We start from the raw sequence: 24,872 nt of genomic DNA on the forward strand, positions 1-24,872 counted from the left end.
TATCTTGTAGGTGGGTGAATCAACTTTTTCTCGTCACTCGTTGCCATGGTTACAGTCTCCTGGGACACTCTTAAAATACTAGTTTCTTCGTATTTAAATGAACTAAACTAGATTTTTTTATAATCATAAGGCCTAGCTTTCCATAATGGGACATCTACTAAGCATACTTGTAGAACAGGGCACGGCAGTTCTTCTAACAAACTGCTACAATTGTCTCTTAGAATAATAATAATAGAAGACAATTGTCTAGCTGATGGGACAGAACAACAAGAAATAGTTGATCGACCCAGGTATTTAATGTATAAAAAGACGTTTTTTATTTTAAAATTTAGGTATATTCGACAGCTTAAATGCTGAGAAATTAATATTAAAAAATAAAAAGTATCTATTGAAACAGTCACATTATTATTATAATTCTAATACAGTAAAAAGTTCGTAGATTTAAGATCATCATACAACTTTTTAAAGTTAGTTTTCGCTTGACAAATAGTTTTATTTCATTCCATTTCATTTTGTATTTTAAGATTTTTAAGCCTTTAAAAGGCAGTGGGAATATATTTCCCACCTGATTTTGGACTTTATTTCAAAGTGATAGGGTTCAATTTTGCATAATTTTGGACACACTTATGCCTTATAACTAAACTGAAAATCATAATTAGATTCCAAAAAAAGTAGGACAGTGTTGCCACTTTTTACTAGCGCGTCTTGTATTTATGTAAAAATAAGTAAATAAAAGTACTTTTTTAAATCGAGGGAGTAAAATTACCAATAAATAAATTATCTTAGCGTGTTTATTTATAAAAAGAAATTTACTATTTTACAAACAAATTATTGCAGTGGCAACATTAATTGTCTTACTTTTTTTGGAATCTATTTACGACTCGGAGTTTAAAGCGTTAACACAGATAAAATCAAGTCAATATTTACAACTGGCCACCCAGTTACAAGATCGGTACGATGCTTGTAATATTACCTTTATGATTATTAAAACAACGTACTAAATCAAACGTATTAAACCAATAAGTCAAACACACATTAAATACATAGTATTGTAGCGAATAAACTTGAAAATAAACAGATTAGCAGTCTGTATTCCTAAATTTGTCTCTCACGAAATACGCCTACTTCTAATATTAAATACCGAAAAATGTCTACTCTGCTTCCCACTGGGTAATTGTGCTCCAACAGTTTTTATATACAGGGTGGCTTAAAAATAAGTGCATTCCCGTTGCCAGGGAGGTTTTGGGATTATACTGAGCAACTTTTACTATGGGACCATCCCCGATCGCGAAAAAAAATTGACCCTCCCATAGAAAATGGACCAGCCAAAATGTATGAAACAGCCAAACTTTTTTTCTCGATTTCAGGGTTGGTCCCATAGTAAAAGTTGCTCAGTATAATCCCAAAACCTGGCAACGGGAATGCAGTTATTTTTTAGCCATCCTGTAGATGAAACTAACTTTGAACCTCATTCATGTGTTACAATATCATAGTAGTGATGGTCTACTTTTAATCGGCATATGTAATATATTAACATGCTTACCACAATATATTTTATTTTTAAAAATTAAATTAATTTTCAAATTTTGGAGCAAAGTTAACCAAGAGGCACATTTAACGATATGCGAATCGATTGAGCCTCGTGTTTGCAAATATACCGTGTTCTAGTTCACTTAACTAGAGTTAGACCAAGAAAAGTCTGCAGCAAGTGTTATTTTAAACGTCAAACTTCTATGAAATTATGACGTATGAATAACACTTGTAGTACTTGCACTGCGTGGGCTATCAAAATCGATGCAGACTTTTCTTGGTCTATCTCTACTCGCTGGATACATACTTACCTATTACTTGTCTATACAGGCATACGTTTGCAATGTATGTAACAATACCTAATATCTCATACACATTGTATGGAAACCCAAGGCTAAAGCGATTTGCCGATTATTACTTATTCTACAATTTGCACTTAGAAACTAACAATCAATTTGGTATTTTTATGTAGATAATCATAATATATTGTGATAAAATATTATACTTATCTTCACACAAAACGAAAATTTCGTTCCTGTTTTAGTTTGGAAAGTTACGGAGAGTTTCCAAAAAGTTTGATATGTTCTCGGAAAAATCTGAATCAATTCAAGAGAAATAAAGCAAGAAAAAAGAATGAATCAATATTACTCATACACTCTGTACATCAATGTTGCCCCAGTTAATAACCCCGTAGAATAACACAGACGATACGTATCCGTAATACGCTTTGCGTCTTTTGAAACAATCGCTATTTGCGTATATCACGGATTAAATTGTTACTAATGAGTTACCCCAGATTATTAAGCCGTAACGTAGTACACACGACACCTATCCGTGATCCGTCCTTTTATAAATCTTTTTTTTTTTACAGAATTATTATCTGCGTTTCACGGATACTTACCGTGTTTCTTTTACAGGGTGTCTTCCAACATTGGGTTTTCAATGCAGCGCTCGATTCAATTCGCTGCACTGAGCTACTTTTATCATGGGACCAACCCCGAAATCGCGAAAACATTTTTTGGCTTTTTCATACTATTTGGCTGATCAGTAGTCGAAGTTTTCTATGGAAAAGTCAAGCATTTTTTCGCGATTTGGGGGTAAGGCCCATATTAAAAGCAGCTCGATTTAGCGAGTAGAATCGAGCCCTGCATTTGAAACCCCATGGTGGAAGACATACTGTAGAATTTCTAAATTTGTGGAAACATTTGTGACGTTTTCAACTAAAGGTTACCATTGTCGGTTGTCGATAAGGTTGATTTCAAATTTAAACTTTATGGAAATAGCGGCTTATTGACAACTGACAATAAGTACCCTTTTTGTAGAAAACGTCACATTTTGTAGCACTACAGTTTAGATATTAACAGCCATATCACAGTCGATGATGATGATGCATCAGATGTTCTGGCGGTAGAGTGGGAGCGGCGAGCGGCCTCTCTCTCAGTATGGCGACCAGGTCTCTGAGCAGTTCCACTCCTTGGGCTACGGCCTCCGCTTGCTTCTCGGCCGCTAGGGCGCTGCGCATGGCCGCCTGTTGGACGAAACAGTATTTATATAAGTTTTTATGGCATAATTTTCATTCATCACCCGCCGCCGCGCGAGATCGTGGCTGAGCTTTGTCGCCATAATGTCGCTACTGGATGGTATCTCATGGTGACTAACCTCAGCGAGAAGTTCCTCTGTCGAGAGCTTGCCTTCAGTGGCCGGGGTGGAACCCTCGGAACACATGTCGTCGTCTACGCCCGGCTTGCGGTCGTCCGATCTTTGTCGCCATAATGTCGCTACTGGTATATAATGGTGACTAACCTCAGCGAGAAGTTCCTCTGTCGAGAGCTTGCCTTCAGTGGCTGGGGCGGAACCCTCGGAACACATGTCGTCGTCTACGCCCGCCTGATCTTTGTCGCCATTATGTCGCTACTGGTAGGTATATATAATGGTGACTAACCTCAGCGAGAAGTTCCTCTGTCGAGAGCTTGCCTTCAGTGGCCGGGGCGGAACCCTCGGAACACATGTCGTCGTCTACGCCCGGCTTGCGGTCGTCGTCGGAACTCTGTCGCCGTCCGCTTGAGGCTGACATCAAAATATCTTATATTACGTCTTTATAAACTGAAATAAATGTCATATACTAAGAAAAAGTGACCAAGACCTCCAGTACCCCAGGCCGGAATCGAACCAGCGTCCTCTGCTATCGCGGCAGGTGCCTGTGCCATTCGGCCACCGGGCCACAGCGGCATAGGTCGAATTTTTCCAAGTATATGCACTTCTTACTGAAGGCTTATGGAGCCCCCTGGCCATCCCTAAGGTAGAACAGTATGGTTCGACACGACCTTCTAACTGGATCATCTCAGGTGATACCGAGCTAGTGAGAGAGATGGCGCTGCCAATCAATACTATTATAAGTATTAGAACAAAATAAAATATTTTCAGAAAATATTTTAATTTGTTTTTATTTCAAGTAGAAACACTACTATATATATATTTTTTTATTTGTTCTAAAACTTCTAATAAAATATGTCTTTATTTACTCGACTGCCAAAGGAGAGATATTTAATCCTTTACCAGGCTAAGGGATATATGTATATTTCGCACATACGGCACTTCAAACATGTGTTTTATTTTCGATGAGTAAGACTGGCATTCGATTGTCATTTTTGAACTGTTAGGTTAACCGTTAATCTAAGTATTATTAATTAAAAAATAAATTTCATTTTTGTTGAGAAGCTTTTATCGCTGACTGTACTTTTTTTTCAACAGGCAACAAATACTCATCGGGAGAATACTAACAAACCCAAACACATGGGATACAGCCTGGTGACAGAAAGACAGTCAGATGGACAGACAGTGGAGTCTTAATAATAGGGTCCCGTTTTTAGCTTTTGGGTACGGAACCCTAAAAAAGATGGTGGTGGTCATAACCCGTCTTCTACGGCCAATGGCCGCACTTATACGAGGGCAAGGAATACTAAATATGGATAATAATGATAATACTACTAATTTTGCTTTGAAAAAAAAAGTACATTTATTTCAAATATTACATGGTTGAAACCTTCGAGCAACACGGAAGGGAGGCGGCATTCGCACTATTTCCCCTCTGCCGAGGTACAAGATTAGCGCGTCAATCTAATCTAGCGCGGGTAATAAAACTAGTTGCACTTGGATTTTTCACTAGACCGAGTCCAGACGCGCGCGTGAACACTGCTGCACAAAAATGCCTGTTTGCTCGGTTTTTTGTTATAAAAAGAGGTCGGGGACATCAAATTTACAAAAAGAAAGTGTTACATTTCACATGTAATATTTTTTTTTTACATATCATACGTTTAATTACATTCAAACACAATTATTATATTTTAGTCTCATGTAATTGTTGGATTTATCGATTTTGCTCGCTCAGTACAAATTGCGGATCGGTCGAGCGACAAATCCGACTTCTCATCTCTCAGAATACAATAACATACTTCAACGAAAATGTGTTAGTGTGCGTGTTGTGACACTTGTCACTCGTCCGTACACAAAAAGAGATCGAGGTATGCAAGATTTGTCTTTGACGTGTGTCATTTTCTATGTATTTGTGTCGTCATTACAGATTGGATTTTGTATGTAAGTGTGTGAGAAGTGGGACTGTGTGCACCTTTCCCCCCGCGAAAAATGGCAGAAAGATTTGTACGGTGAGATATCGCTTGGGCCCTTAGAGAATATAACCAACGGAGACGCCATGTCTAAAATTTTCGGTACAAAATAGTCTGCCGTTTTTTGCGGGGGAGGGGCACATCAAATGTATAGGTACGTCATGTCAGATAAACGTCAGTCCATACATATGGTTGACAAGTTGTTGACCATTGGCCGCCTATTTTCGACAGAGGGGAACGCCTGTTAATGGCGGCTCCATTGTTAATTACTCCGAGCTTGGGCCCCTCCCTTCCGATGTGTCGGAAGCCGGTGTTGCTCGAAGGTTGAAACTCATTTATTATACACGATTATTTTTAATCGGTGATCAGGAGTAGAAAAATGTTAATATCTAGCCCAAATTAAACTTATTAGGCTAGGTCTCACGCAATTAACTCATTGTTTAATTAATTAAAAGTTAAAACATAATTAAAACTAATAACCACTAAATACATGGTTATCCTACACGAAGTAACTACGATACGTCAAGTGCCATCGATATGGCGGGAAATTTGACGGATCTATCACTTTGTTTATGCATATGACAATGACAAGTTATCACTCATAAATTATCAATTGCCATTGAGTTTGTAAAGAGGCTATAACTCATAGATACCGATTAGTAGAGTAGAGTGACAAGGATTTTAGGATAAAATGAATCTCAAAGTTAAAATTATGATAAAAAAAAAACAAGTTTCTTTCCATGTAATTACGACTTCAACGTGATCTACTGAGTTAGAAAAAAATGTTCCTGATCACCGATTAAAAATCATCGTGTATAATAAGTGTTATAAAATGAATATAAAACTAAAACAAAATTTTGCGCCCTTGGTAGGGTGCCCATCACGCAGGCAGCGTTCCCGCGCTGGATTGCTATGGCGAATCTTTACAAATCAATATGCCAATCCAATTATACATTGTTCAATATAGTTATGAACTTGTCCCACAGGCAAAAACCGTTTACATCAACAGCACAACTTTCCATTTGTAGCAGCGCCTCCAGCGGCGGGTGCAGTAAACTGGCTTCAACGCCATCTCTGATCTGCTGCGAGGACTGATACACGTAGCGCACTCGCAGGAGCTCTCTATCATTCACTTCGTCGTGCCACTTCTCAAACACCACTTTCCCGCCAATAGGCTCCTTCTCAAACTGACCATTAAGAGTGTAGTTTTTAAAATTTAAAGAAGACAACAATGGACCTATATTGACGTCATGTCCCATCAGAAGATAGAATTTCCTCGTACCATTTTCAAATATATCGGTCATATATTCAAGTAATTCTGAAGATATATCTTTGTCAGAGGGCTTAGTTCTGAAGCAAACATCTTTGTAATCTTCTGATACTGTAGTTAATTTCTTCCATTGCTCTGTTGTTCGTATTTCGCCCCAAGCAACTTCATCTAAAGTTTTCCCGTCATAATATTCCATCAAAAAGTAATCCACAAAAAGATATCCGTAGTAGATATGAGCGCCGATAGGCATTTAGCCGGCGGCGGCGCGCCGGTCAAAATCGGTCGGCGGCGGCGGCGAATCGGCGGCGTGGCCTTGAAACACCTTTGATTAATGAAAAACGAATTCAAACCAAAATTTTACCCGTTAACATGTTTTTGCTGTAAGGAAGTTATAAAATAAGTGCATTTTTCAATTTCAAGCAAAATTTATTCAATAAAGGTACGAAAAAAGTTTTATAAAGTATGAACAGTATCGCGCGGCATCAGAGGCGGTCTTAATCTTGGCGAGGCCCTGGCCGGAAGATCTTTGCGAGGCCCTTATCTTTTGTGCTTAGTAAAAAGTAGCGGATTGACTGTATCAGGGAAACGTCTGGTCGACAGTCCAAAGAGACGAAGTGAGGAAAATCAAGCTCCGTCATTAACCAATTACGACCCAAAAAACAGATTTATGTCAAAAAGTGAGGTCCAGGGCCGAGCTCCACCTAACACCGAAGACCTGTTTCCGACGCCTTCCCATGCGAGGCCAGAAGCTGCAGGTAATGCCAAGTGTGAGCTTGGCTGACGGCCGAATGCCCGGAGCGCCGATTACGGCGCGCCTCTGTGCGAGGCCGAAGGCCAAGCTGCAAGAGAGCAGAGCTTGGAATTGAACTATAGGTCCAGTGTAAGCAAGTCCGAAGGCCGATAAAGACCGAGGCCATAGTGTTAAAGACCTGGAGCTTTCCTGCAGGTGCATTGGTGCGAGGTTAAAGGCCGTGCTGCAGTGAAGCTAAGATCGGAGAAGATCTAATGACCAAGCATTTATTTTAAAAGTGAGGCCGAAAGTTAGGCTCCAAACAGGGCCGAAAACTTGGAGGTTCAGATAGCGTTTTACTTCTATGCGAGCGATGCGAGGCCAAAGATTGGGCTGCGAGAAAGCAAAGCTTGAAATTTGAACAATGGCCAAGCTTATATGAGACCAGATTCCGTTTCCGAGGCCCTTCCGTGATTCCGTGCGAAGCCAACGGCCGGACCTTTGGGCGTGAAAACACTTAATATCTGAAATTAACCCCTTTTAAAGACATTCAATCCATGCTTGCAATGATTAAATTCGCGGTGAATGACGGATGAGCACGCAGAGAATATGGCCGATGGGGTCAAAAAGTGCTCGAGTGGAGACCACGGACTAGCAAGCGCAGCGTAGGACGTCCACCCACAAGATGGACAGACGACCGTATTAATGTCGCCGGAAGACGCTGGATGCGGGTCGCTTCCAACCGGTACGTATGGAGGTCCAAGGGGGCCTCAGCAGTGGACGTCTTATGGCCGAGATGATGACGGATGAGCTAGCCAGCTGGCAAAATTAGTCATTTCGTTGCCCTAACAGTACTAGCGCGGTTACCAAACAGAAAAGTTTGAATTTACCATCAATATTTTTTAATTATATGGACCTATAATTGTTTATTTATTTATTTAGTTATTTATTATACAATAAGTTACAACTTACAATACCTTTTGAATGTCTATGAGCTATTCAGACTGGCGCTGTTAAAGATCTAAACTAAATAAAATATATATTTCTGATTCTGAAAGGAGTACTATCTAACAAGGTCACGCCGATGCCACGCCGATAGCGCAGCGTCGGCGGCGGCGGCGCGAAAATTTTGTCGGCGGCGGCGGCGCGCCGGCGCGGCGCTCATATCTAATCCGTAGACTAAAGCACCTGTTGTAGACGGTTGCTCATTTATAGCTAGACTAACTCCATCTATTAATGTACTCAAATCACAAACACTGTAATATGCGCAAATTGTCGAATTTCCAAGATCAACAATTCCATTTAATTCTAAAAAAGCATCTGTCAAGTTGTAGCTATTCAATTTGATCTCCATGGCATTTGTAACTGCTTCTATAAACTCTTCCGTATCATTCCTTAGTATTGCTTTAAAAACCGGGTCCTCATCTGTTATATTCTTATAATAAACATCTACACCAAAACCTGCACCTTCAACAAAAGCTCTAGCAGTTTCTATAGTCCTTTCCAGATTGTTGGCGTATACAAAAACGTCATCTTCGAATGAATTAATCTTTAATAACTTCTCTTCGATCAACCAATCGTTAAAATACTTCCCCATAGCTTTTTCCAGTACGCTACCTTTTTCAGTCAAATAACCAGCTTCTTCGGTAAATGTGGGCCAAGTTTTTGGCGAAAATAATTCCATGCTAGTGTATACCGGTGTCCGAATATTATGTCTGGAAAAAATGATCACTTGTTGCAATTTAAGACCATGGCTGCTAACAGTGTTAAGCAACGGTATAATATATAACAATTTAATATACATCTTGATATTCAGCAGTTTGACTTACGAATGTATTGAGTCCAAGCGGTGTGGCTCATGGACTGACTGAGTTGAATTTAAGTTTTCAGTTTTTATAATTATTTTCGTACAAATATGATAAATATATTAGAAATGTATCTCATAGATAAGATGTGTAAAGTCTAAGTAAAAATCTTACTCATCAGTGTGAAAGCCGATTTAGATAACGGTAACGATATACAGCACCATATATTTTGTGGTAACTGCATTGTCGAACGTCAATTTTTGAAAATCAGAGGGCCTACAGATATAAACTTCGTAATCTGCCTCTCTATCGCTCTTACTCATTCGAGTGAAGGAGGGGTAAATATGAGTAAACGAACGTGGTGAAACGTACAGCGCCATCTATTAATTTTGTAACTAACATATGTATACGTAGATAATGTTATAGTCGTTCGATTTGTAGCTGGCCCCGAACGGCTAATCCTTTTTCTACTGTTAAGTAAAACCGCGTGTGCTAATTACCTGCATAAATGGTTACGTCACTTTAACCGGTTATTGAATTACAACTCCTATGGAAATTGCAATAAGATGCAAAATGAGCAAATGTAAAGATAATTTACGACGAACGCTACAGAACCAGTCTAAAATGTGTCATCAATATGCATAACAAAGGCGCGTTATCTACCTACACTGGTTTTTTGAGCGTTGGACTAGCCAGCGCTCAGGTGCCTATTAGAATCATACGACCCTTTTTTCAGGGTCACGCGGGGTTTTACTTAACAATAAACAAAGGATTAGCCGGTCGGGGCCAGCTACAAATCGAACAACTATACTAACAAATTATGGGACTATAGTCTGTATCTTTAGGTATTTAAATAAAAGTCAACAAACAATTTTTACATTTTCGGGTAGTTATAACATTTATTGGTTAACGAACCAAATACAAAACCGCCTGGATCTGTCACTGAACGACAGCGTCCTACCCATGGTATAATAATATACTCCGCCTGGTACTCTATTCCGAGATTCGCGTATGACCTAACTGACACGGGCCTACGTCATCATGCTGTTTACAGGTTCTCAAACTTTAAAATGTGGGAGAATTTTAACCCACGGTGAAAATTATTTTAACGGCATTAATTTTAAGTTATTCATGTAGAAACATAGTAAAATAAAACAAATCTAATGTATTAAATTAAACTTTATTTATCTATACAAGACAAACGTTTGAAAAACTAATTCACAGTTACACATTAATTACCAAGCTTACGACGTGAAAAGTTTGGAAAACACTGCGACTGCTGACACTGAGCGAGAAGGAAATAACAATTAACACGCGTTCGACAAGGATGACGGTCAGGGCATGAAGTTATCTAGATCCGAATTGTCAAATGTGACAGCGCTATCCTGTGTTGCCAGTAATGTTAACAGAATTACCCGAACGTCTGAAATTTCTTTCGTGAATCGGAAGATATTGCTAACGAATAATTAAAAATGACGTGTTATTGTAAAATTTAAGATAAAATACATATAAATGAAAATTATAAAATTATAAAGAAATATTTTAACTTATTAACCATAGGTATAATGTACCCATGTAACATGTTATGTTGAAATAAAGTAGCAATGTTATTGTGACGTAGGCCCGTGTCACTCTGGGAATAGAAGACCATGTTTTATTAGACCATGGTCCTACCCAGGGCCGGATTAAGCATGTCGGGGCCCCTAGGCAGTGCGAGGCTCGGGGCCCCCTAATACAATCAATTCTGCACACAGCATATTCAGTACAGGGAAATAAGTTTGCGTTTTTAATTTCAATCTTCAGGCGTCGGCCGAGCCGATCCAAATCGAACGATGTCTTTTTCGCTCTTATTGCGTGGACATAAAGCTTTATTGTATCGGTTTTTGCCGATCCCGCGTCGCGTCAAGTGTGGGGAGAGCCCTTTAGGCTTAAGGCCATTCCCAGTGGAATACCAAAGATGTGAGCTTCAGCGTCACTTTCTATCATACCTCTAATGGCAAATTTTAAGCGAGGCTAAAGGCTAAGCTCAACTACTTAGTGCCCCAAAGTTTATTTTCTCAATAGTTAATATTTTGCGAGGCTGAACAGCGATTGTACGACCATAAGACCATACGCCGAGCCACATGATTAGAATCAACCTAATAATAAAGAATTTCCATATGTTAAAATTACTTAAATTACTCGAGTTAGACCATGATAAGCCTGCAACAATTTTGATAGCACTCGCAGTGCAAGTGTTATTTTAAACTTCTATGAAATTATGACGTATAAATAACACTTGCACTGCGTATGCTACCAAAATCATTGCAGACTTGGTCTAACTCTATTCATTTACCAGTCAAGCTAACATGTAGATGATACGGGGTCAACTAAAAAAGCAAAAATAAACGCGAGCGCAGCGAGCGCGAAATTTTTTGATAACAATATCGCAAATTGTGAAAGCGTGTTAAAAGGCCGGGTATCGATCTTCATCTGGGCCTAAAAGTCCGAAGTGCCCCAGTGAGGCGAGCTTTCATGCGAAGTCAAAGCCATGCTTCATCAGGCTTCAGGATGAATAGCTGAGCAAAGACACGAACCAATGTCCATTGTATTAAAAAACGAGACCGCAGGCCGAGCTTGGCGCAGCGAGGCCAACGGCTAAGCTGAAGTAGAGGAGATGTGGAACACCCAATAATAAATAAAAAAAATAAAACATAAAAAAACACAAACCAATGGTAAATTGAGGTAAAAAGTGAGCCTTGAAGGTCGAGCATTCCTATGAAAAACTGGGGACACGTTCGTCTTCTTTCTTTTTCTTTGTTTTAATCAATAGTCCTCGTGATTCTAATCAATAGTCCTCGTGAGTCGAAATAACCCAAAAGTTGTTGGTTGTTCGAAAAAAAGTGAACCATTTTTCCTGAAAACCCCTATTATTACAACTTTACAACAGGTACGCAGAATACGCCCCGTAAACTGTAACGTAATGCTTCAATTTGATTACAGTATTTCATTAATTTAAAGAATGGATCGAAAAAGAACAATAACAAAGCATACTCATTATTATAAGAAAAAAAAAATACTCATTAATTTTGACCCTATGAAACAAAATTTTATTTGGTGCGTGCTGAGCCGCCGGGGCCCCCTAGCCGAGGCGGGGCCCCTAGGCAGTTGCCTACTTTGACTTAGGGTTAATCCGGCCCTGGTCCTACCCTACTTATTTAACCTACATTTTATTTGATCATGTAATATTTTCATCTACCCTCAACTGGCTTAAGGAGCCATTGGAGGATAGATTTTATTTACTTTTATTTAAATGTTTTACACGTCTTTGTACAATAAATCATCTTCTCATCTTAAATTAAAATAGTATAAGTTACATCAAACAGTTTCCGTCTGTAAACTATTTACTCAGGTGATAAAAAAACAAAGACTATTTTATTGTTGGATTGGGGGCAATTTGAAGTTGTGACTCAGACAATGGATGTCGGTATAAGACTTAAATAAAATAAATAAAAATAAATCGCGTTTTGGTAAGAAAACTGATGTATGGAGCAACCACTCTTTCCTACGCTAAGTATGGTGGTATTCAGTCGGGTTCGAAACTAAGTAACACAGCGACGCGAAGTCTGTTGTCGTCTGGGTCAAAATTATTTTTGTTGTCTTATTTATTGTCCCCAAAAAATGTGATATATACAGTTTTTGTATGAGATGAAATGAAAAAATGAAGGTTTTAATTTTTCTCATGTAAAATGTAATCTACGGCTGGAAAGACATGCTATAGCTCGACTTTTTTATTTATTTGATAGAATAGATATGGTCAGAAAATTTAGACCCGTCTGCGGTCGCGACACGTCGCCGGGTTTCAAAATGTATGGTGTTCTCTAATATGGAAGAGCGATAGAAACAGATAGCGTTTCATTGTTGTAGCGCAAGCAATTGTCATCTTGGCTAAGCACCCCGGCTCAGTGGTTGTCTATCAAGGTTCAACGCGGTAATGCAGCAAGCATGATGGGCACCTTTGCGCCGGGAGCAACGCGGGATGGGTTGTTCGTGTAGTTATGTGAGTTTTTATTGTTTAATTATAGTTCAGTTTAGCTATACATGTATGTGCTTATATGTATTATGTGTGTTTTTAATTTAGCTTTACTGCATATAAAAATTAGCCGGGTTCACACAGAGCGAGCATACGCGCGAGGCAATTTCCTTGCGCACAAAACGGCCAGTGTAAACGTGCCTTGGCCGAGGCCGGCGCGCTGGTTATTCAATAAAAACAATTTTAACAGTAAATATGGCCCTATTTTCCCGCACTAGTGCGTAAAATAGCACTTTTCGTGCGATCAGGGCCGGATTAACCTTAAGTCAAAGTAGGCAACTGCCTAGGGGCCCCGCCTCGGCTAGGGGGCCCCGGCGGCTCAGCACGCACCAAATAAAATTTTGTTTCATAGGGTCAAAATTAATGAGTAATTTTTTTTTCTTATAATAATGAGTATGCTTTGTTATTGTTCTTTTTCGATCCATTCTTTAAATTAATGAAATACTGTAATCAAATTGAAGCATTACGTTACAGTTTACGGGGCGTATTCTGCGTACCTGTTGTAAAGTTGTAATAATAGGGGTTTTCAGGAAAAATGGTTCACTTTTTTTCGAACAACCAACAACTTTTGGGTTATTTCGACTCACGAGGACTATTGATTAGAATCACGAGGACTATTGATTAAAACAAAGAAAAAGAAAGAAGACGAACGTGTCCCCAGTTTTTCATAGGAATGCTCGACCTTCAAGGCTCACTTTTTACCTCAATTTACCATTGGTTTGTGTTTTTTTATGTTTTATTTTTTTTATTTATTATTGGGTGTTCCACATCTCCTCTACTTCAGCTTAGCCTTTGGCCTCGCTGCGCCAAGCTCGGCCTGCGGTCTCGTTTTTTAATACAATGGACATTGGTTCGTGTCTTTGCTCAGCTATTCATCCTGAAGCCTGATGAAGCATGGCTTTGACTTCGCATGAAAGCTCGCCTCACTGGGGCACTTCGGACTTTTAGGCCCAGATGAAGATCGATACCCGGCCTTTTAACACGCTTTCACAATTTGCGATATTGTTATCAAAAAATTTCGCGCTCGCTGCGCTCGCGTTTATTTTTGCTTTTTTAGTTGACCCCGTATCATCTACATGTTAGCTTGACTGGTAAATGAATAGAGTTAGACCAAGTCTGCAATGATTTTGGTAGCATACGCAGTGCAAGTGTTATTTATACGTCATAATTTCATAGAAGTTTAAAATAACACTTGCACTGCGAGTGCTATCAAAATTGTTGCAGGCTTATCATGGTCTAACTCGAGTAATTTAAGTAATTTTAACATATGGAAATTCTTTATTATTAGGTTGATTCTAATCATGTGGCTCGGCGTATGGTCTTATGGTCGTACAATCGCTGTTCAGCCTCGCAAAATATTAACTATTGAGAAAATAAACTTTGGGGCACTAAGTAGTTGAGCTTAGCCTTTAGCCTCGCTTAAAATTTGCCATTAGAGGTATGATAGAAAGTGACGCTGAAGCTCACATCTTTGGTATTCCACTGGGAATGGCCTTAAGCCTAAAGGGCTCTCCCCACACTTGACGCGACGCGGGATCGGCAAAAACCGATACAATAAAGCTTTATGTCCACGCAATAAGAGTGAAAAAGACATCGTTCGATTTGGATCGGCTCGGCCGACGCCTGAAGATTGAAATTAAAAACGCAAACTTATTTCCCTGTACTGAATATGCTGTGTGCAGAATTGATTGTATTAGGGGGCCCCGAGCCTCGCACTGCCTAGGGGCCCCGACATGCTTAATCCGGCCCTGCGTGCGATGTCAAAAATTTAAAGGGCCATATGTACTGTAAAACGTTGTACGATTCACGTGCGAATAGGTAATTCGCAACTCGTGTCGATTCCCTTCCTCCCTTCGGTCGTGATTTAATTTATCGCCACTCGTTTCGAATTTTCTCTTTTCCGCAATTGTATCTATTTTGTACTTGTATTTTTTTTATTACAATTATGAGTATTATGAGAGGTAGGTACCGAGAGGAAGCTCAGTCGGCAGAGCATAGACTAGTGATTCAGAGTCGCGAGTTTGAGCCTCTCTTTTTTTTTTTAAATATTATAATTAGTTTATTTTGATACTTACACGCCGCGCTGCTCCCGAGCAGCCTTTCCAAGCGCTCCTCAACACTGGACAGGTCTCCTAGGGCTCCGCCGGCCGCTGTCTTCTTGCGGGCCTTGTATTTGATGTCTGCCCAGTACTGAAAAGGGAAATAAGTTAAATCCAGTGGCCTCACGCTTAAGGGTAAAATTCTATTTTATTATATTGAATTGTTACATGTTTACAAAGGCAAATTTAATTAAAACATGTAAAAATCCAATATTCAAAATTGCTACCATAAATCAAGTAAGTCCTTAAGTACAACTTATGGTTCAGTTTATTACGTTGATTCTTAACAAGCCTTTTAATGAGCCTTTATGATTTGTACTTGTTACATTCATTTTGGAGCTGAGATACACTAATGCTCTTTCTACTATGTTATATTTTATTTATTTATTTATATAGCCCTTTATTCTGAACATGATTGTTGGTTAAAGTAGTAATTTTTACTTTTGGATGTTTATATGAAGTCTCTTAGTTCAGTGTGCCTGTCGGCAAAGGCCTCCTCCAACTCCTTCCAGTATTTCCTCTCTCTTGCCACCCTTGTCCAGAGTGGTCCCACTGTGAGTATAATTTCGTCTTCCCATCATATTAATTGAGGGCCTTGCGATCTTGACCCATCTGTAGGGTGCCACATGAGAATTCTTTGGCTCCACTTTTCTGTCTTGCATCTTATAGTGTGGCCTGCCCACCTCCATTTTTGCATGTCTATGTGGGTGAGGATGTCTGCCACCTTTGTTCTGGTTCTTATGTCAGAGCTATCCATTGCCAACAACTATATTATATACTGAACATAATTTTAAAAACTTGAATTTGGACAATATAGTTGTAAGCTGTGGACTAAAGCTACCTGATTTTAAGGTACTTTGTGTTAGCCCCCTATCAACATAAATTTTTATAGAATCATCGAGGTTTCAGGTCATAAGATACAAATTTATAGGTAAGTAGTGTAAGCATAATGTACTTATAACATTATAGTTTCTTTAGCATACATATTTACTAAAACTTAAAGGGATTTGAAATACTGCACATTATATTACGCAAAAACTGACTATAAATAATCTTAGAGCTGCCTGGCTTTCACGCCGGCTAAAAATCATCCAAACACTCAAAAAATCAAGTCTAAAACCCATAACTTACACGACACCACTTGTCCGGTGATTTTCTCGCACCACCACAATCCTGGGCAACGGCGTTCAGCCGTTCAGCCAACAGACGCCAAAGCTTGCAGGAACTGAGCCGGGAATAGACCGATTGCTTGCTCGCTGCAAAGTCGGGATGTTCTTCCATAAACGACAGTAGGAGTTCAAGTTGCTCGCTGCTAACCCGACTGCGGGTCAGGGCCGCGCCTTGGCTCATTTCCCATGTAGTTTAGACGTTTAAATTGTGCATTGTTTTACACTTTCCTTAGCCGACAAACTAGAAGCAAACGCTTCCCGAAAAGCTTCGCTTTTAGTTTGACATTGATAGTTATGACATTTGACTTTGACGTGCTTTGACGTACAGTTGTTGTTTTTTTATGGCCTGGCTGCGAAACCTTTAAAGTGGTAACAGACTATCGCACCGGACCGCGACCTTGAAGCGGTTCTAGGAATTGCTTTACTGGCGTGGGCTTCCACACTATCGCACCGGACCGTCAAAACGGTGCGATCCTAGCTTACAGACTGCCGCACACGTGCGCCAGTGTTGCCAAGTGTCCCATATTTCCGTGTTTTTCATAAAATTTTTGCAATGGAATCCTTTATAATTTTAAATTAAATCTTAAGGGCTTCAATGCGGCTTTGCTTTTTAGAGGTAGGTAGAGAGCCTAAGACAACACAATCCATAGTTTTGCATGAAAATCTTTGCAAATCAGTTTCTTTGAAGCATTGTACCTGCATATTTTTATTTCGTCAACTGGCTACATTACCGTCCAGTTGCTATGACACCACGAAAATGTATAAGTTTTCAAAAAAGAATGCCTCCAGTGTTATCTAAACAAACTAAAATCGCCTTGGTAGTGGCTACAATTGCCACTAATTTTAGGCGACGTTAAAATATCTAGCGTCTGGCAGAGACCTAAGAGAACTGAAATTCTGCACGACCATATCGTCCCAACTGCTCTCAGAAATAATACCAGAGACCTGCCAAGCTATCTTTGAAGCTCTCAAAGACTATATAGAGGTGAAACAATTGTATCTTTTGTCATACCTATGTAGTTAACTTTGTGTATAACAAATGAAACAATTCATTTCCCTTGTCATCACCCAAGTAAATGGCGGTACCAGGATTTGAACCCGGTACCATCAGCTTAATATGCAGGGTCACTAACTACTAGGCCAGACAGATTGCTATATATTTAGGTAATGTGTACATATTTTCCCAGTACATGTCATCTTGAAACTTAAGTCATTGACTCATTGTCAATAGCGATGACAGCAAGGTGTCATCTATTGGGCAATAGCATGTGGAGTACTAGTATGTTTACCTTACTTTTAATTTAGAAAACCTTTTAGTATCTGGAATAAAAAAATAAAACAGCAACTTTTGTGTCAACAACAAACATGTGTAGGTACCTAATGTGAGAAATAAAACAATATGCTATTAATAATCAAATTATTATTATTTATGAATCACAGCTTTTATGGCACCTAATTAGAATGATCATACTAAATAGCTAATAAGGTGTATTCGGGTATTACCGAATCTCGGATAATTCCGAAATTCAGATGAAAATCACCCTTAATTCCATCATAATAAAAGTCTCTTTTCGGAATTATCCGACAGTTTTCGACATTCGGAATTACCCGAGTAAACCTTAATAATTAACAATAATTTTATTATCAGTCACCTCTCTGTCACACCAATTTTGGCAGTATTAAAGGGAAGAAATATATGTTACTTATACTTATTTATAACAATAATATTAGTGTCAGAAAAATACATACTCCCCATGACTCACTAAACTGGCTAACATTTGTAGGATCACTAGACCCTTTCCAAATAATAGTTACAAAATGTGAAAACTGTGCAGTCAACCAATTTGGTTTCGGGGCCACTTCATAACTTGCCACATTATGAAGGGGTACCGAAATGAAATAGGTTGACTGGACTTGAAAATTAAAAGTGTAAATAGTACAGTAAGCTGCAGCGAAAAGGTAGCCTCTGCAGCTTACTGTCCCATATACCTAACATAATATATCATCTCAAGGGGCTATTTTATAAAAAACAGATCTTTAATTGATTTTTTTTTTATTCGCCTCTGAATAGACTCTGACCACACTAACTATGCACAAATGTTGCAATAAGAATGCATACACATCCCTATAAGCTATCCATACTTGATAAGTACTTGGAATGAAAACTTAGGATGGTCAGAATATACTCATACATTTAAATATGGGTAGTACCAGAGATTCGGTGGGTATATTTCCGTTGAGCGAGCTCCTGTTGTCTTGCTGGACTCCACCTGAAGTTAGCAAGATTTTTGTATGTTATGATTTATTGTTTTTATTTGGTACATTATTGAATACAATTTAAAAAAAACTTGATTTATTTACCAACCTTTTTTCGCTCCCGCCGGTAACATGATCTTAAGTATTCAATTTTTTTCCTGATGACCGTTGCATTGGGAAAGTATTTTTGGTAGCACTCTAAAAGGACTTCGAATGATTGCGAGCGAGCGTCCTTATCAAAATATTTGGCGTGGATTAAGTCCCATAACCACGGGAAATCTTTATACAATTCCAAGATTTCAATGATGGATTGTCTTTCCGCGTCACCTATGATCTCGGGCTCCATGTTGATCACATGATATATATAGTATATTGGAGAAATGGCAGCCTTTAGGGCCTTTGCCAGAGTCAGTGAGAATGGTGACAGGTAGAGAATATCAACAAAATTAATTATAAACTTAGCAAGAAAAATCGCTGTACTCCCGTCATAGTAGTATAATTGACGTTTAAGTTTAACATTCCACTGAAAATGAAAGCCGAGGGTCTACCGCGAACCACTTTCGACGTATTGTCTCCCTGTCACACTTACGTACGAATTTATAAGTGCGACAGAGAGGTTACACGTCGAATGTAGTTCGAGGTAGCCCCACTGTCAAACGGTGCGACGCAGCTTACACACTATGGAAATTGGTGCGGAGCGCACCAGTATTATTATTACCTGTCAGTTGGTGCGACGTGCATGCCCACCGCACCGCTATTAATAATAATTATGTGCGATGGAAGCTTACAGACTATCGATAAATGCTCCGCACCGCACCAAGGTCGCGGTCCGGTGCGATAGTCTGTTAGCACTTTAAGTTTTCAAAAAAGAATGCCTCCAGTGTTATCTAAACAAACTAAAATCGCCTTGGTAGTGGCTACAATTGCCACTAATTTTAGGCGACGTTAAAATATCTAGCGTCTGGCAGAGACCTAAGAGAACTGAAATTCTGCACGACCATATCGTCCCAACTGCTCTCAGAAATAATACCAGAGACCTGCCAAGCTATCTTTGAAGCTCTCAAAGACTATATAGAGGTGAAACAATTGTATCTTTTGTCATACCTATGTAGTTAACTTTGTGTATAACAAATGAAACAATTCATTTCCCTTGTCATCACCCAAGTAAATGGCGGTACCAGGATTTGAACCCGGTACCATCAGCTTAATATGCAGGGTCACTAACTACTAGGCCAGACAGATTGCTATATATTTAGGTAATGTGTACATATTTTCCCAGTACATGTCATCTTGAAACTTAAGTCATTGACTCATTGTCAATAGCGATGACAGCAAGGTGTCATCTATTGGGCAATAGCATGTGGAGTACTAGTATGTTTACCTTACTTTTAATTTAGAAAACCTTTTAGTATCTGGAATAAAAAAATAAAACAGCAACTTTTGTGTCAACAACAAACATGTGTAGGTACCTAATGTGAGAAATAAAACAATATGCTATTAATAATCAAATTATTATTATTTATGAATCACAGCTTTTATGGCACCTAATTAGAATGATCATACTAAATAGCTAATAAGGTGTATTCGGGTATTACCGAATCTCGGATAATTCCGAAATTCAGATGAAAATCACCCTTAATTCCATCATAATAAAAGTCTCTTTTCGGAATTATCCGACAGTTTTCGACATTCGGAATTACCCGAGTAAACCTTAATAATTAACAATAATTTTATTATCAGTCACCTCTCTGTCACACCAATTTTGGCAGTATTAAAGGGAAGAAATATATGTTACTTATACTTATTTATAACAATAATATTAGTGTCAGAAAAATACATACTCCCCATGACTCACTAAACTGGCTAACATTTGTAGGATCACTAGACCCTTTCCAAATAATAGTTACAAAATGTGAAAACTGTGCAGTCAACCAATTTGGTTTCGGGGCCACTTCATAACTTGCCACATTATGAAGGGGTACCGAAATGAAATAGGTTGACTGGACTTGAAAATTAAAAGTGTAAATAGTACAGTAAGCTGCAGCGAAAAGGTAGCCTCTGCAGCTTACTGTCCCATATACCTAACATAATATATCATCTCAAGGGGCTATTTTATAAAAAACAGATCTTTAATTGATTTTTTTTTTATTCGCCTCTGAATAGACTCTGACCACACTAACTATGCACAAATGTTGCAATAAGAATGCATACACATCCCTATAAGCTATCCATACTTGATAAGTACTTGGAATGAAAACTTAGGATGGTCAGAATATACTCATACATTTAAATATGGGTAGTACCAGAGATTCGGTGGGTATATTTCCGTTGAGCGAGCTCCTGTTGTCTTGCTGGACTCCACCTGAAGTTAGCAAGATTTTTGTATGTTATGATTTATTGTTTTTATTTGGTACATTATTGAATACAATTTAAAAAAAACTTGATTTATTTACCAACCTTTTTTCGCTCCCGCCGGTAACATGATCTTAAGTATTCAATTTTTTTCCTGATGACCGTTGCATTGGGAAAGTATTTTTGGTAGCACTCTAAAAGGACTTCGAATGATTGCGAGCGAGCGTCCTTATCAAAATATTTGGCGTGGATTAAGTCCCATAACCACGGGAAATCTTTATACAATTCCAAGATTTCAATGATGGATTGTCTTTCCGCGTCACCTATGATCTCGGGCTCCATGTTGATCACATGATATATATAGTATATTGGAGAAATGGCAGCCTTTAGGGCCTTTGCCAGAGTCAGTGAGAATGGTGACAGGTAGAGAATATCAACAAAATTAATTATAAACTTAGCAAGAAAAATCGCTGTACTCCCGTCATAGTAGTATAATTGACGTTTAAGTTTAACATTCCACTGAAAATGAAAGCCGAGGGTCTACCGCGAACCACTTTCGACGTATTGTCTCCCTGTCACACTTACGTACGAATTTATAAGTGCGACAGAGAGGTTACACGTCGAATGTAGTTCGAGGTAGCCCCACTGTCAAACGGTGCGACGCAGCTTACACACTATGGAAATTGGTGCGGAGCGCACCAGTATTATTATTACCTGTCAGTTGGTGCGACGTGCATGCCCACCGCACCGCTATTAATAATAATTATGTGCGATGGAAGCTTACAGACTATCGATAAATGCTCCGCACCGCACCAAGGTCGCGGTCCGGTGCGATAGTCTGTTAGCACTTTTAAGCCAAGTCCAAGTAGTTTTTTTTTGTTTTTGTGTCGCCTGGTTACGAGATATTTAAGCCAAAGTCCAAGTAGTTCTATAGTATGGTGTTCAAATGGTGTTGCTAGTGTTTACAAGAACAAAAAAACTATACTCATCCTTTTCTTTTGGGTGCTAGTACTAGTGTAAGACAATTATAGTATGATTCTCTCTGTTTTAAGCTCTCTGTCTATATTTGAAATGAGACAGTCCTTTGACAAAGTATAGTATTTAACACAACCCGTTTAAATCTTAAAAAGAGTCGTCAGGAGGTTATAGTACATTCATATTCCTTACGTACAATAGAATTTGGGTCATATACAAGCAGGTAAAATTATGACTGTAATAGATTGATGAGCTAGCTGCTAGAGCTAGGTTCAAAGAGTTAGAGTCTGTGCGGAAAGAGAAGAGTCGTGGAATGTATGGGGCTCTTTCCGAACAGACTCTAGTATAGTAAGTACAATTCTTTTAACGCCTGATAATTTTGAATAGCAAAATAATCTAAAGGCGTTATTCAAAAAATCTTGCCGGCTCTGGAAATGTTTTTATAGCACGTCGGTGGCAAACAAGCATACGGAACGCCTGATGGTAAGCAGTCACCTACCACTACCAATGCCATTGGAAGTAAATTAAATAAAGAAATAATATGTGATTGCGTAAATTATTGGCTTTTGTAACAGTATATTCCAAGATATACTTAATCTACCACCGTATCCCTCATAGCGTTTTGTATTTTCCAGTCCTCTAACGTTACGTTTCGGTACATTAAAGCGACCGTTAGCGGCCGCTACGAGCTTTTATTTCTTGCCGTGTTAGTATGTATGTATGTATCAAATAGATTTTTTTTAATACCACATCGGTGGCAAACAAGCATACGGCCCGCCTGATGGTAAACAGTCACCGTAGCCTATGGACGCCTGCAACTCCAGACATGCGCGTTGCCGACCTTTTAAAAACCTGTACACTCCTTTTTTGAAGAACCCCATACTGTAGACCCTCGGGAAAACCTCGGAAGGGAGCTCATTCCCCAGCCGGAGCGTCCGCGGGAGGAAATTCCTCTTAAATCGCACAGTACGCGACCATTTAGGTTCTAGGGTGTGAGGATGAACACCCTGCCGGCGGCGAGCGGTGCGGTGATAGAAGGCGGCCGTTGGCATCATGTCAAATAATTCCTCAGAGCACAACCCATTGTACAAGCGGTAGAACACACACAAGGAGGCAAAGTCTCTCCTTAGACATAAAGGTTCAATACCGCTTGTGAGTTTGGGATCATCGACGATTCTTACAGCGCGCCTTTGGACTGAGTCGAAGGGTCCAAGCTGGCATCCAGGTGCTTCTGCCCAAAGGTGACAGCAGTACTCCATATGGGGTCTGACTTGCGATTTATACAGCAGCAGTCTTTGCCCCGGAGTAAAGTATCGCCTTGCTTTATTGAGCACACCGAGTTTTTTGGATGCCAGCGCAGCCTTACCTAACTAACTTAACTTAGAAGTATATGCCAAAGGTATGGCGCAATACCTTTGGCCTATACTCGTGTAGATGGCGACACCGCGAATATCTAAATATTTAACAAATTTAACACATACCCACTGATATTGAGACACTATAAGAATAAGAACAAGCATCAAAGTCAAATGGCGTTCTAAAAGTTTGAATCCTGTGTCGGAAAATGGCAGTTTGACCCACTTGCCGATTTCCGATTGAGCTCAAATTTTGCATACATATGTAAATCGGATGACAATGCAATATTATGATGACATGGAGCTGATCTGATGATGGAGACAGGAGGTGGTCATGTGAACTCTGTGATAAAACAACGCAAACGAATTGTGTTTGAGGTTGAAGCAATTGTCTCGATGAGAATTAGTTGCCAGTGGAAAGAAAAGTACAGTCAGCGATAAAAGCTAGTACCTACATACAATTTGAGAGAGAGATTGAGATTTTTATTTATAAAATCATAAATAATTTTACACGTCACAAAGCTATATACATTACATAATTATCAATTTATCACTAGATTAAATTATTAAGTAGTTACATTTGAGTTCAGTTCTTATAAATAAATAATATCATTTTTAGAGATCAGCAGTTCTCGACATAAATTCACTTATAGTGTAACAATTAAGCTAAACCAATTAACATTTTCTTAAGTTTACCGAGGTGAGGGCTTGTAGAATGTATTTGACAACATATATAGAACATCCACTTGACTGTATTCTTGCAAATAAAACCATTGTATACCCGAGTTGGGTTACCGTTGAAACTCACATAACACATAACACCTCTGTAACACGGTTGTACAATAAAGAACTATCTTATCTTATCTTATCTTATAAATGATTTGATGTTTGTATTTTATTATCATTTAAAAATATTTTTAGTGTCCAATTTATTCCAAGTTTCATGTCATTTTAGACTACCGTTTTAAAATGGAGCGAAACTGAACGAAAAAGCGGCGTTAGGTTTGTGTGGCTCTTCAATAACAATTAATACGCTTGAATTAAAAAATTAATCGAACTGATGTTAGTTTATACTGTCTAATATACACCTACGTATAGCATGCAAGGACCCAAAGAGGCCAGAGACGTGCTAAAGCAACGATTGGCCGGAGTTGCAAGCGTCCATAGGCTACTATAGATGGTCAAGCAAATCTTGTCAGTAGAAAAAGGCGCGAAATTCAAATTTTCTATGAGATGATATCCCTTCGCGTTCCTTTTTTCAAATTTGCCGCCTTTTTCTAATGACAAGATCTGCTTGACCAACTATATATCCACGTACCAATAAGACATTTTATCGATGATTATTTACTGATACAGGCAGAATGCACACGTGAAAACTCGAGTGTGTCATTCACCGCTATCCGCAGTCACAAAGTCACGCAAATCATTATTATTGCGTCAACAATAAAATTAATATGCATACTACATTCTTACCACCACGGATGACCCCCCCCCCCCCTCACTTTCGCCGCCAGAAGTGGGGGGTGGACATCAAGAGATCACAATAGCCATCTGTAATATCATAACCGCCACAACACTCCCGCCTCTCTTAAAAATTATACGCGCGAAATAAACGGAGTTGTAACCTAGAAAAACC

At 39.0% G+C, this 24,872-nt stretch overlaps 1 protein-coding gene across 1 annotated transcript; it reads right to left on the reverse strand.

Annotated features, from left to right (window-relative positions):
* Positions 1 to 2,873: 2,873 nt before the first annotated feature.
* On the reverse strand, positions 2,874 to 16,568 carry LOC134803775 (uncharacterized). The gene is made up of 4 exons (XM_063776611.1): positions 16,261 to 16,568; positions 15,106 to 15,220; positions 3,473 to 3,597; positions 2,874 to 3,058 (listed from the first exon to the last, which is right to left on the reverse strand). Exons 1-4 carry the CDS (start codon positions 16,477 to 16,479, stop codon positions 2,900 to 2,902), a joined length of 618 nt encoding a protein of 205 aa, XP_063632681.1. The 5' UTR covers positions 16,480 to 16,568; the 3' UTR covers positions 2,874 to 2,899.
* Positions 16,569 to 24,872: the final 8,304 nt, after the last annotated feature.

This window comes from Cydia splendana, chromosome 27 (assembly GCF_910591565.1).
Source record: "Cydia splendana chromosome 27, ilCydSple1.2, whole genome shotgun sequence".
Classification (NCBI taxonomy): domain Eukaryota; kingdom Metazoa; phylum Arthropoda; class Insecta; order Lepidoptera; family Tortricidae; genus Cydia; species Cydia splendana.

Excerpts from the sequence above, each read along its gene's own strand:
- LOC134803775 (XM_063776611.1), bottom strand. The coding sequence starts at position 16,479 with ATGAGCCAAGGCGCGGCCCTGACCCGCAGTCGGGTTAGCAGCGAGCAA. Across the intron at positions 3,598-15,105 it reads GCTCGGGAGCAGCGCGGCGT|CCTCAAGCGGACGGCGACAG; the intron begins GTAAGTATCAAA and ends TTTTGATGTCAG. Across the intron at positions 3,059-3,472 it reads CAGAGGAACTTCTCGCTGAG|GCGGCCATGCGCAGCGCCCT; the intron begins GTTAGTCACCAT and ends TTCGTCCAACAG.